This window comes from Bison bison, unplaced genomic scaffold (genome assembly GCF_000754665.1).
Source record: "Bison bison bison isolate TAMUID 2011002044 unplaced genomic scaffold, Bison_UMD1.0 scf7180017864384, whole genome shotgun sequence".
Lineage (NCBI taxonomy): Eukaryota > Metazoa > Chordata > Mammalia > Artiodactyla > Bovidae > Bison > Bison bison.
The window spans coordinates 7,664,248-7,677,078 of record NW_011494956.1 but is presented as its reverse complement, the minus strand read 5'-3'; the positions used below and the strand labels follow the sequence as shown (position 1 = coordinate 7,677,078).

The 12,831-nt window shown below is 42.0% G+C and overlaps 1 protein-coding gene across 4 annotated transcripts in view; it reads right to left on the bottom strand.

The window, feature by feature from the left end:
* Positions 1-9: 9 nt before the first annotated feature.
* SLC9A9 (solute carrier family 9, subfamily A (NHE9, cation proton antiporter 9), member 9) overlaps positions 10-12,831 on the bottom strand; it is a 656,333-nt gene continuing 643,511 nt past the window's right edge. For all 4 annotated transcript variants that reach the window (XM_010858137.1, XM_010858138.1, XM_010858139.1 and 1 more), the window contains 2 exons: positions 2,476-2,581; positions 10-1,166 (listed from right to left, as the gene is read on the bottom strand). In XM_010858137.1, coding sequence (XP_010856439.1) covers positions 951-1,166; positions 2,476-2,581 — 322 coding nt within the window. In that variant the 3' untranslated portion in view covers positions 10-950. The remainder of the gene's footprint in view (positions 1,167-2,475; positions 2,582-12,831) is intronic.

Below are 12,831 nucleotides of genomic sequence, written 5' to 3'. Positions count from 1 at the left end.
CTGCCAGGGGCGAGGGCGGGGGCCGGGTGGGGGGGCTCTGCGCATGCGCAGTCCTGCTCTTCTAGCTCCCGCACCGCGCGGCTGTTCTCAGGTGGAACTATAACTGGAGAGGAGCCTGGGCTATGGGATCTCATCGCCCCACAGACAGAAGGACCTGCCACAGAGCCAGGAAGTGACTCGAATGCAAGCAAGGATAGGAAAGCTGAAACCTGGTGCGGGGAAGAGAACCCCACTGTCCCTGGAAGGGGTCCCGCCAAGGTGGAAAGCGGCATTGCGTTTAGTGCGGAGTGCTTCCCAGCTATCAGGAACCCACCCCTTCAAGTAGTGGCAGGAGCCGCTTGAAGATGATGCCCAGGAGGACAGGGGTCCCCACGCACCAAGGCCATCAGCAGTGGTGTGGAGCACTTATCTGCACAAATAGCCCTGGATCACTAGGAGCGAGTGGGACCCTAGGTTCTAAACATGAAAACGTGTCACTTCCTGAATACATGGGTATTCCCTTCAGCTTAGGAGCCACGCGTTTAAGCTCAGAAACTCTTTTTAAACAGAGTTTTAAACCTCTCCCTAATGAGGGAATAGAATCTCAAATCTGAGGGAAGGGTCAGGAGAGCTGTACACAGAAAGAAATACCTTGCAGACACAAGAACAACTGTTTCATCCTTCCAGCAACTAGCCGCCTGTCTCCTATCCCCACACCCCCCACCCCCCCACCTTCCCCAATTCATTAATAAAAATGGCACTGTCTAAAACTTAAATCAGTTGCCTAATATAGAGGGATGATAATAAATTCTCATTTCTGTGGGCACCAGAGGATGTATGTTTTGAATCTCTCCTTTCTGCCCTTCATATACTTTCCAGCCTCTTTCCATGCACTTGGCCTCATCAGCTTGGCTTATATTCCTCAGTGAGCCCTGCATGACCTGTGATCATGTCTGCGCTGTTCACGCCCATCAGTTCATCTGGGATTGACTAGGAGTTTTCTCAAGCTTGAGTTCATAGCTTCCCAGGCCAAGGTCCCCCTCGTAAATGTTTTCCTTGCTTGGAGTCTGGGGTGAAGCTTTCTGGTCCTCCCTGGGAGGGTTGCAGGGTGAGGTGCCTTGCTCCTGGTAATTCATGGCAAGCTCGTCCTGGTTTACGATGCATTCATCATCCTCTTTGAGATGTTCCTAGATTTTGGAGAGAAAGAGAGAGAGTTCACTTGATAAAAGCAGAAGACAATGGCAGTCCTGCAGTATAGGAGAACAGGATGTTCATTTTCGTTTTTACACTGTCCTGTCTTGACTTGGCTGAAGTTTCTGGTATGCCGCATATAACCTTTTCCATGTCCGCAGGAGTTGTGAAACATTTCTAAGATGACCTTGAAGATGGACATCATCACACAATCATAAGAAGTCTCCAAGTCTCATCAGTAAGAGAACGTGTGCCAATTGAGCATGTCTGTGGGTTAAATAAAATGCTAAAGAGGAGTTAGAATAAAATGCTATCGATGTTTTGAATGGGTATCTAACCTGGATGAGAGGAGTTTTCAGAATCGTTTGACCTCAGAGTACAGAATGATTCCCAATATTGGTTTTGGAATGCACCAGTATTGGTTTTAATATTTTAACTCAATGTCTGCTATATTTTCTTTGAAAAGTTTCAAATGGGATGAGTATCCCAAGGCTAAAAGTGGTTGGAAGTTTCCATGGTGGGTAATCGTGGAAACCAACTAGATCTGGCCAATTAAGTTGTCCTCCCCTTGAAGAAAAGGAATTAAAATCTCAAGTTTTCTTTCATTGGCTTTGGGAAGACATCACAGAATTCCCTGTAGAATGAGCCCTGGTTAGGTGATCTTAGGTCAGTGGTTTCGAACTTCAGCCTGTACTGGAATCACTCCTTGAAGCCCAGATACTATTCTGAGGTGGGGCCTGAGAATCTTTGTTTAAAACAAATTTCCAAGTGAGGCTGAAACTGCTGGTCCAAGGACACACTTTGAGAATCGCCGGCTCAGGCTGTTGTGTTTTGAGCACATCTGAGATCTGAGATGACTTTTCTCTGTTTAGACATGGGGTCGGCCACCTCCAAGGGTGCCACAAACTCCAAGATTCTGCTCCTCTCCCATCTCTGACACTCTGATGTACTGGGAGGGAGTCTAATTGCTTCTCAGCATTTTTTTTTATTCTACTCCCTTCAGCTATAAGGCACCTGGCCTGATATTCAAAGCCTCAAAACAGCAGTTTGTGAGTTCACATTACTTAGTCTATATTTTTCTAAATTCATTTTATGGTTAAAAATATTGGTGACAGTAAAAAATTGCATTTATGAAAAGAAGAATGAGCCCACATCAGCAGCAATGGAAAAGAAAAGAGAGAAGCTTCTTGGTGTAGTGAATTTTAAGAACTGTATGCTTCCTCCTCAAGGAGGGAAGAAATAGCCCCAAGGTTCTGGGTTTTATCAGTATTCACCAAGCCTGTCCCTCACAAGATGTTTACTCACCCCATAGGCCTGAGGACTGGTGAGCAGTCGGGAAATTGGGCCACACCATTCAGGTAACGTGGTGGTCAGTGGAGGACCAGAGTGGGTTAGAATTGGTTTCAGGTATCTGTGAGGCCTGTTAAGGAATACTTGCCAAGAGGAAGTCAGGATTGAGTTTCTCACATAGCACAAAACTTTGCATGCAGTGAAAGATAGTTATTTTTACCTTCAAATCCCCTACTCTCTCACTGAGGAAGTAATGTGGCCTGCACAAATTTGCTATTTATGTTCTTTGATCCCCACACTTTCCCAGCCCTCCTGGTAGTCTTTACTCATGGGGAAATGGCACCCGAACCAGCCAATGTCAGAGAGGTGTAAGTGGTCCTCTTCTCCTCGCCTCTCCTACTCAACGTCTCCTCTGCTTAGAGAATATATTCTTAATAATTATTTGAAATAATAGCATAAAAGATTGTGTTTTCCTAAAACTGCACACACAGCTTAAACCACTAGTAATTTTCACACAAAAAAGCAAGAGGCATTTCATAAAACATTCCCTCATTTGAGAACTGGGTAGTAAACACAGATTTTGCCAAAATAGTTATTTTCACTATTCAACACAGTCACTTTATACTTCATACATCAATGCATTGCCATACAAAATTATGTAAATAAGCTGGAGCTAGGTTTATTCTACTGTCTAATACCTGTCTTTCTCCTCTCTTTGTCCCAAAGTGCTCTAACGAGTTAAAAGAAAAACCTATTTATCTAAAGCCTTTAGGTTTCCCTCCAATCTAGCAATAATGAAATCCCTAGAGGCTGCTGCCTCACGTTGCCTTTTTTTTTTTCCCTCCCAGAAAGGTAGTGAAATTATTTCACCATTCCATCAGAAACAACTTTCAAGCTTTGTATTATTTCCTCTGCTGGAGAATAGTTCACCTTGTCAACTTTCTGAAATGCTATAATAAATAGGGAGAGGGGAAAAAAAAGCATTTAATGTTGGTTCATAAAGATGCACACTCATCCCCAGGCACTCAAGAGAAGATCTTGGTAAAGGCTCTACTGGAGCCCATCTACGGGTGGATGACACCACTCCATCATTCCAGGATGCCCTGAGTGTGTGGGACAGAGGGGCATGCGGCTGGCGGAGGCCAGGAATCTACTGGCCTCTGGCTTTGAATCATTCACCCCCACAGTGGGGACAAAGCAGGAGAGGCTCATGAACACAGCCTAGTTATGATGTGAGGAGAGCGATTGAAGGGATACTTAAGAGGGTCTGTGATTGCAACTATGAGCAGAAAACTTGATGACTCCTTTCAGATGCTCAGCTGTTGTGCTCAGTTAAGGATGGGGAAGATATAAAAGTTCAGCGCCTGGCATTGCCTGTCACATCTTGCAAGTCTATCTACAACTCTGGAAAGCTCTTGATGATCTTCCATTAATTTTTATTACAGAGTGTTATTTCCTTCATTTTATGGATGAAGGCATTGAGGCCTAAATATATGATGATTTTAAGTAATCCAGAGGCTCCCTTTGCTATCTGCATCCACAAACATCATATGCTAGCAGAAGGGAATTTCTCAGGGTGGGATTGAGTATGTGACCAGTTGGTTCTTCATTGAGAAAAGCTCACAGACCACACCTCTGCTGGTGAGCTGTGGATCCGCTCAGGCAGGAGTATGTGGTCTAAATAGGCTTTATGGTGTGCAAAAGTCAGGGAAAAATTTTTTTTTAATAGGGAGCTGAGATGGAGGACACACACACACACACATATACACACACACAAACATATAAGTGGAGTGTAAGTCAAGGAAAATTCAGCCAATTTTATTTCCAGATGGAAAAGTGACAGATTCCCAGGTGGCGCTAGTAGTAAATAACCCACCTGCCAATGCAGGAGACACAAGAGACGCAGGTTCGGTCCCTGGGTCAGGAAGATCCCCTGGAGAAGGAAATGACAACCCACTCCAGTATTCTTGCTTGCAGAATCCCATGGGCAGAGGAGCCTGGGGTTCTACAGAGGAGCTACAGTCCATGGGATTGCAAGAGTTGGACACAACTGAAGTGACTTAGCAAGCACAGCACATAAATCAAAGAAAATCCAGCCAATTTTATTTCCAGAAGGAAAAGTGACAGCAAATAAGCAACATTTTTAGCGAGACTGTGTAAGTAAAAATGGGGTTTGTCAAGGTTCTAAGTTTAGGAGAGGCCTGGGAAACTTCCATTGTTTGAGATTCTCAATATGCTGAAAAATCAAAATTCCAAAACCATGTCACCAAAGGAAAACACAAATTTAAAATTGCATAATGAACATTTTCTTCTTTTCATCTTGATGTCATTGCTCAGTGGCTCAGTTGTGTCCGACTCTTTGTGACCCCATGGGCTGTGGCATGCCAGGCTTTCCCATTCTTCACTATCTCCCATTTGCTCAAACTCATGTCCATTGGAGTCAGTGATACCATCCCACCATCTCTGGATCCTCTGTTGTCCCCTTCTCCTCTTGCCCTCCATGAGGTATCTCTTTAACTCTCTGTGTCTTATTATTGGAGCTAACACTTAATCACTTACTTTGTGGCTTTCTGTGAATGTGAGGCCTGGACCAAATGGGCTACCATTTGGTCCCTCTGGACAGGCTCTGGGATTCCCAACTCAGAAGACTTGCATACAACTGGTAACTCTGCCCCTTCACTGACTCTATGACCTATGGTCTAGTGACTGACCCCTGTGAGCCTCAAGTATTGCTGTGAATGTTAGCTGATATAATGTGGGAAAATGGTGTTGGACTCTCTCACATGCCATTCAAATGCTATTTTATAAAAAAAAATTATTTCTTAAATAATACTTTTTGGAGAAAATGGTGTGTTGATTGTTGTTCACATAACACAGGAGAAATGATGCTAAGGTAGAGATGAGAGAATGGCACTCAGCCCTTGGTGTGGTATCAGGAGTCACAAGCTAGTACTTAGTGGTTGGAAACTTTAAACTGCTCCTGTACCAAAAATAGCTATTTGGGTTAAACATTATTGTATGGGGGGCTGGTATCAGGTGGTAGGTGAGAGGTAGGATAATTTGTTGTCATAAAACTCTTCTTCTAGGAAACTCATGATGCCATTCTGGCTGTGTCTCAGTAGCTTCAGGTCAAAGGAATAACACATCATCCTGTGGCAGTGAATGGAATGTGTAAGTGCCATCCACAGACACCACGTGGAGCAGGATCTATGTTCGCCAACACCTTAGTTTGCCCAGAGCTTGCCATATATAATGTTATGTGCTCAATGGATGTTTATTGAATTTGTGGTCTAGGGAAATATTCAAAGGTGCTTTGAGTGATGGAGGTAGATTCTGGGTGACTATGCCAAGGGAAGAATGAAGGGGGCAGATGACAGCCAACAGATGAGGATTTCCTGAGGATAAAAGGCTGAGGAAGGTCAAGTCAAAACGGACTTCTTGGGACTAAGATATTAGACCAATGGGACCATGTGGTAATGGCACAAGATAAAGTGGCTAGAAAATAGCCATCGTATCTCACTTGCTTGATCATTCATTTGTTCCTTCACAGACTCACATGTTTTTATTTTATGTGCAAAGCTAATGGGTTACCCACATAAGAAAATTAACAGTTACAGTCTGGTGGCTCATATGCTGAAGAATCTGCCTACAGTGTGGGAGACCCAGGTTCAATCCCTGAGTTGGGAAGATCCCCTGGAGAAGGGAATAGCAACCCACTCCAGTATTCTTGCCTGGAGAATCCCATGGACAGAGGAGCCTGGTGGGCTACAGTCCATGGGGTTGCAAAGAGTCAGACACGACTGAGCGACTGTCACTGTATAGACTGCAAAGTGTTTTTGCCATATATTCTTGTCTCTAGGTGGTGGTCACTTTGAGGGTAGGGCTGTCCCCTTCACCTGGTACAGTGGTTGATATATTTTAGATGTTCAAGAAATAGTTGTTGAATTGATGAAGACAGTAAGCTCAAAGAGAATAAAAGAATTGCTCAGTGGAATCCATCCAGTTGGGCTTGAGATCCCAGACATTTCCATCACATTGAGCATCTTACTTCTGTTACAGAGATACCAAGTAACAGGTCTCATCTGATTGGATAACTGATTTGGAATGGGGGAATCAGTGACTTTCTGAGTTCTTCATTGCTGAGCAGGGTCTGGAAAGTGGCTAGATCACCAGGGTTACTGGAATTATTAAAATAGTAAGAAAACTCTTTTGATCTCCAGAAAACCCCTACTGCTGATTTTGCAAACTGGGTTATTTTTCTTATCAGGTTCTAGTATATGTTTGGAGAGAGAGAGATATTCCCCACTGGGTATTTTTGGTACAGCTAGTTTTGCTTTTCTAATAAGTTAGAAATACATCGAGATGAAATGTTAGGCTCTAGAGCGGGGGAAAAAAACCAATGACTTTTCTCATCTTTAAAGGGCATGAGTTTGGGAATAGCAGTTTGGTTTAGGAGATGTAAGTAAAAGCTGGAGCTCTACCCAGAATTTAACACGCGTGAAATAGGAAAGACAATTAACTCAGGCCAAAAGAGAAAATGCATCTGCTATCAGCAGGTCCAGACCTAAATTTAGTGCTTAACTGAACTAACTTCCAAAGTACATGGTGACATTGATTTCTCTCTTCTGTTCGTTTTTGCCTTGATTATTTTATTTATTTAAAATTTTTATTGGAGTATTATTGTTTTACAATGTTCTGTTGGTTTCTGCTGTACAACAAAGTGATGAATCAGCCATATGTATACACGTCTCCTTCTTGAAGCTCTCTCCCCTCCCACTCACATCCCACATCTCTAGGTCGTCACAGAGCACGAAGCTGAGCTCCCTGTGCTATACCGCAGCTTCCCACTAGCTAGCTACTTTACGCCTGGAAAATCCCATGGAGGGAGGAGCCTGGTAGGCTGCGGTCCATGGGGTCGCTAAGAGTGGGACAGGACTGAGCGACTTCACTTTCACTTTTCACTTTCATGCACTGGAGAAGGAAATGGCAACCCACTCCAGTGTTCTTGCCTGGAGAATCCCAGGGGCAGGGGAGCCTGGTGGGCTGCCGTCTATGGGGTCGCACAGAGTTGGACACGACTGAAGTGACTTAGCAGCAGCAGCAGCAGTGTGTGTTTGTCAATCCCAATCTCTCATTTCTTCCCACCCTCTCCTTCCTCACTGTGTTTACACATCCGTTCTTTATGTCTGTGTCTCTATTCCTGCCCTATAAACAGGCTCATCTGTAAAATGTTTTGATTATTTTAAATCATCATTTTTTGCCCATTGTCTTTGGGGTCTCAAAGAGTCAGACACGACTGAGTGACTTTCACTTTTCACCTTCATAAAACTACGTCCCATTTGCTGAGACCCCACATGGTTCTTTACTCAGCATCCATGAACAGAACTAGCAGAGGACATCCCCAAATTGTACACATCCTGTCTTTCTTTGATTTCAATGTACAAATCACACCCTTTATGCTTTGTTTCACGGGAAATGGGGGCTGACAAGTTGAGTGTGTACCCCCTCTTTCCTTTGGATTTATTGGATTCTGTAATTAGACACTCACTGTCTTGCCATCTTGCTTAAGGATGTGATCAACCATTCTGCTAAGTTGTCCTTGAGGTTCAGGTTGGAGGAAGGCTTTAAGAGTCCAACGAAAGCCCTCCTCTTTAAGCTGTTTCATCACTCTCTTCTCTCTTGCTTGACTTCAGTTCTGCACCAGGCACTCACAGGGAACATAGGGATGAGATCCTGTCCCAGGAACCACTCTATTTCCAGAACAATCTATCAAGATGGCACCTTGTCCTCCTAGGCTATCCATGAAATTCTGGTTTAAAATCAAGGAAAAGGTAGAAACCTGCTATTCACACACATGGATGAACATGTATACCTTTGGTTGACAATCCTAACCTTTACCATTCTCAAGGAAATGGCCCTAGATAACTGCTGGGGCAGAACGGAAGTCTGGATAAACATTCTGATGAGTAAGCAGAACTGTCTAGAATAAGCTAGCAAGGAGTGACTGTAACCCCCTTCAGCTTGATCTTTGAGTTCTGCCACTCATGTGTCTATTTGGTCTCCCTCCAAGGTCAATGTGTACATACTCGCCTGATAGCATTTATCACATTGTCCTGAAGTTAATTGTTTACATCTCTGTCTCCCTCTTTAGATTCTAAGCTCCCTGAGGGCAAGGATGTGTGTGTGCGCATGCTCAATCTGTTCAGTCGTGTCCAACTCTTTGTAACCCACCAGCCTCCTCTATCCATGGGATTCTCCAGACAAGAATACTGAAGTGGATTGCCATTTCTTTCTCCAGGGAATCTTTCTGATCCAGGGATCAAACCCACATCTCCTGAATTGCTTGCCCACTGAATCACTTGGAAAGCCAGAGGGCAAGAAATTTATTATTAAATAAAACCTCTTATTGTAAAATGAAAAAGGGATACATCAAACCTCAAAAGCCTAATGTATTGTATCTTAGTGGAAGCTTCCAGATTGCAGGAAACAGAACTATGTGGCCTAACCCTTGAAGCCCTTTCCAGGTGTCTCATCCTAATCAAAACTTATTCCTTTCCCCAAAAGTAACTGTATCCTGACTGTTACACTAATCACTTCTTTGAGTTTTTATTATAGTTTTGTCACTTAAATGTGCATTCTGACACACTACAGTTTGGTCTTGCCTATTTAAAAAATGTATTATGTCTTTTAATCTATAGATTACTCTTCCACCCTTTTCTTTATAATTTATCTGCTGAAGAGCTTGGGCCATTTGACCTGTGGAGTTTCCCATAGTCTGAATTGCTGGTTGTAAACTCATGTGCAACCCATCATGTTCCTCTGCCCTTTGTATTTCCTTCAAATTGCCAGCTGGATCCAGAGATGGGATCAGACGCAGATTCTATTCTCTCCCTTCAGCAAGACTCAAGAAGGCACAGCATATCCGGCTGTCTCTCTCTGTGTGATCTCAGCAGCCACTGACGTGTCATACCTACATCTATTTGCTCACTGGGATGTGCAAACAGTGAAATTCTAATTTTATCTTTTTGTTCTTTTATTAGGTAGAATACTTTTATAAAGAGACATTTTTCATTTGTCCTGTTGGAATGTTCGGTGGAATAGTCAATATAGGAAGGGCAAAATAAATGTTTGATTTATTCCCTCTGTTTACTTGTTTTCCAGATAATGATTGGTTATGACTCCCTGAAAATGACTTTTTCTTTGCTTAAATATCATCATGAAGTAATGAATTTAAATGAATTTGATTGACATTATTATCATCACTGAAGCTCAAACTGAAGCTTTTTGGTCAATGGAAATCTTCAGATTGGCTTCTGAGTCCTATTGACATAATGCTAGTATATTTGATAGCTTCCTTGTCATCTGTATGACAAGTTGTAGGTTCATCTTGTACATTTCCTGTTTTGGACCTCAAACCAGCTATTTCTACAACATTCCTTGGTGTTTTTTTCAGTGAGAGATGGTTATTTAATACCACAATCTGGGCATCAAGGGTTGCAGTATACAATGGGGTGCTGGTAAATGTGTAACAACTGACTCACTAGAAAAAAAGGGCAGATTTGTAGCATTTCCCAATTTCCACAGTGTAAACACTCCCACTATGGCTTATTCTAATATATCAACATGCAGTCATTAAATGTTGATCTGGGCAAGATGTGTACAACCTGTTCTTACCAGCTCTTGTAAACCAGCTTCACCACACCACTGGTTATATATCTCATGAGTTCCTATGGATACTTCCAATTCTGTTCAAGAATTTATGATTCTCAAGTATATAGGAAATGGATAAAATTAGAATACCCTATAATGACTCATTTATTTTATACATAGTATTATAGTAATCTCATAATAATAATAATACCACCATAATAACTACAGAATATGGATATTTTATAATATTTAAACATTTCTGCTTATCCTTCTGTCATTCTGCTGCTGCTGCTGCTAACTCACTTCAGTCGTGTCTGACTCTGTGCGACCCCATAGACGGCAGCCCACCAGGCTTCCCCATCCCTGGGATTTTCCAGGCAAGAACACTGGAGTGGGTTGCCATTTCCTTCTCCAGTGCATGAAAGTGAAAAGTGAAAGTGAAGTCGCTCAGTCGTGTCCAACTCTTAGTGACCCCATGGACTGCAGCCCACCAGGCTCCTCCGTCCATGGCATTTTCCAGGCAAGAGTACTGGAGTGGGGTGCCATTGCCTTCTCTGTCTGCCATTCTAGCTTATTAAATAAAGAAAATCTACAGTACAGCTATACATAATTGTGCTATATTTACACAGTCAGAACATATAACCACTACATTCTATATTCTCTCTCAGACCTCATTAAATCTGAGCTCTACAGGTAACTATATATTTAACGCTCACCTTCAGGCCTTATGTCAATGTCTTTCTAGTCATTTGGATTGTCTGAAGCTTGTTCTTTAGTAGATTCCTCAGGAAGGATTCATGGGAACGTTCTCTGAGTTCGTGCATATTGATAATAGTGCCCTTTATATATTGCAAGTCTGTTTTCCGGAAATAAAATTGTTGACCTATGCTTTCTTTAGTTGATTACTTAAATATGTTTTTATTTTCTTTTGATGTAAGGAATTGCCCCTGAAAAGTCTAATGAAAATATAATTTTCTTTCCCTTATAAACCATGTATTTTTTCTTCAGATGCCCAAAGGACTTTTTTTTTTAAGTTCATTAATTTCACTAATTTTCCCTGATATTTGTTGTTCCTAATTGATAGTCTCATGTACATCGTGTGCTCTTTCAGTGTGTAGTTCCCAGTGTGTTAAGTGTGTTGTGTTTCAAGAAAGTTCTCTTGAATTAGGACTTCTCTTGTTTCCTTGCTTTTCTTTTCTTTTTCAAGAATTCTTTTTTGTCTGAATGTTCAGTCTTCTTTACCTGTCTTCATTTTTTTTCACTTTCTCTTAAACCTTTAAAATCTTTTTTCTTCATTTCTTTTTAACTTAAAACACTTTCCTTTTACCTGAAATTTCTCCTAAGGTATTATCCATTGTGTTTATTTGCTTGTGTAGCCCTTCTGATTTGCTATTCATTTCTGAAATATATGTTTTTAAACTTTTAAATTGTCTCCAGAGTTTTTTCTTATTCTGATTTATTTTATTCTTTCATAGCTTGTATCATTTTCTTAATGTCTTTTAACCTAGTTAAACTATAGTATGTTTTAATATAGTATGTTATAGTTTTGATCTATTTATGGGTACATCTTTCTGGCATTTTTTCATTATTTGTAGAGATGTTATTCTGTTCCTTATCCTCTTTTTTTCCCTTATAATAAGTCTCTATGGGATTTGACTTCTTTTCTATTGTTCAGTTTTATGCAAAATTAGTTTTCCTGAACTTAAAGAATGAGGCAGTCGTTCTTTAAGTTCAGGAAAGCTGTCCTGACTTCACAGGGATCCCTCTTCTGCTGTGTTTATATAGTGGTAAACATGGCAGCTTGCATTCTGAGCTTTCCTGCCCTGTTTCCTATGCCCACTGCCTCCCCCTACACCCCCACCAGCTGATGTGGACCTTGTCTTTCCAATCTTCGCTAGCATCTCTATGCCGCTCAATTTCGATGCCACTCCAAGGTCCTTTCTCCTGAATGCTGCACACTGATCTGGAAGGGAGCCCTCTGAAAAAAATGCCCATGTGCTCATCATTTGTGCATAATTTTAAGAACTCTCAGGGTCTTGACTGCTCCAGAAATTGAAAGACTGCTGTTGCCACTGTCTTCTTCCCAGAACCCTCCAGGACTGTATTTTATTTGATCTTATATCATTGGTAATTATTAATAGTATGGTCGCACAGAGTCAGACATGACAAGTGACTTAGCAGCAGCAGCACATTATTAATGAATGGGGATGTGGTCTAGCTAGATTTGTAAATCTAGAGTACATTTGTACTCTGTCTGAATTGCCCAAGCTAACTTGGAATTTTCCATAATTCAACCACTGTAGGTTTGATTTACCAGAATGAACTTCCTATGTTACACCAGGTGAGCCCAGTGGTACCTGGAATCATGGTTCTTAACCTCCCCTGGTCTTGGGCGAGCAAAAAAATGCCTGTGTGCTCATCATTTGCATACAATTTCACAGGACATTTTAGAGATACCTTAAAATGTATCCATGCTCCCCTAGAGATCCTGAGCTAGGAAACTGGCAATTAAGTATTAAGGACTAGGGCAGACTAAAGACCGAAAAAATGACCTGGTTGCTATCCTATTTGTATAGGGAGTTGGTTTCTATCACTGGTATCTATAAGGTCTACCTGCTGCTGCTAAGTCACTTCAGTCGTGTCCTACTCTGTGCAACCCCACATACGGCAGCCCACCAGGCTCCTCCGTCCCTGGGATTCTCCAGGCAAGAACATTGGGGT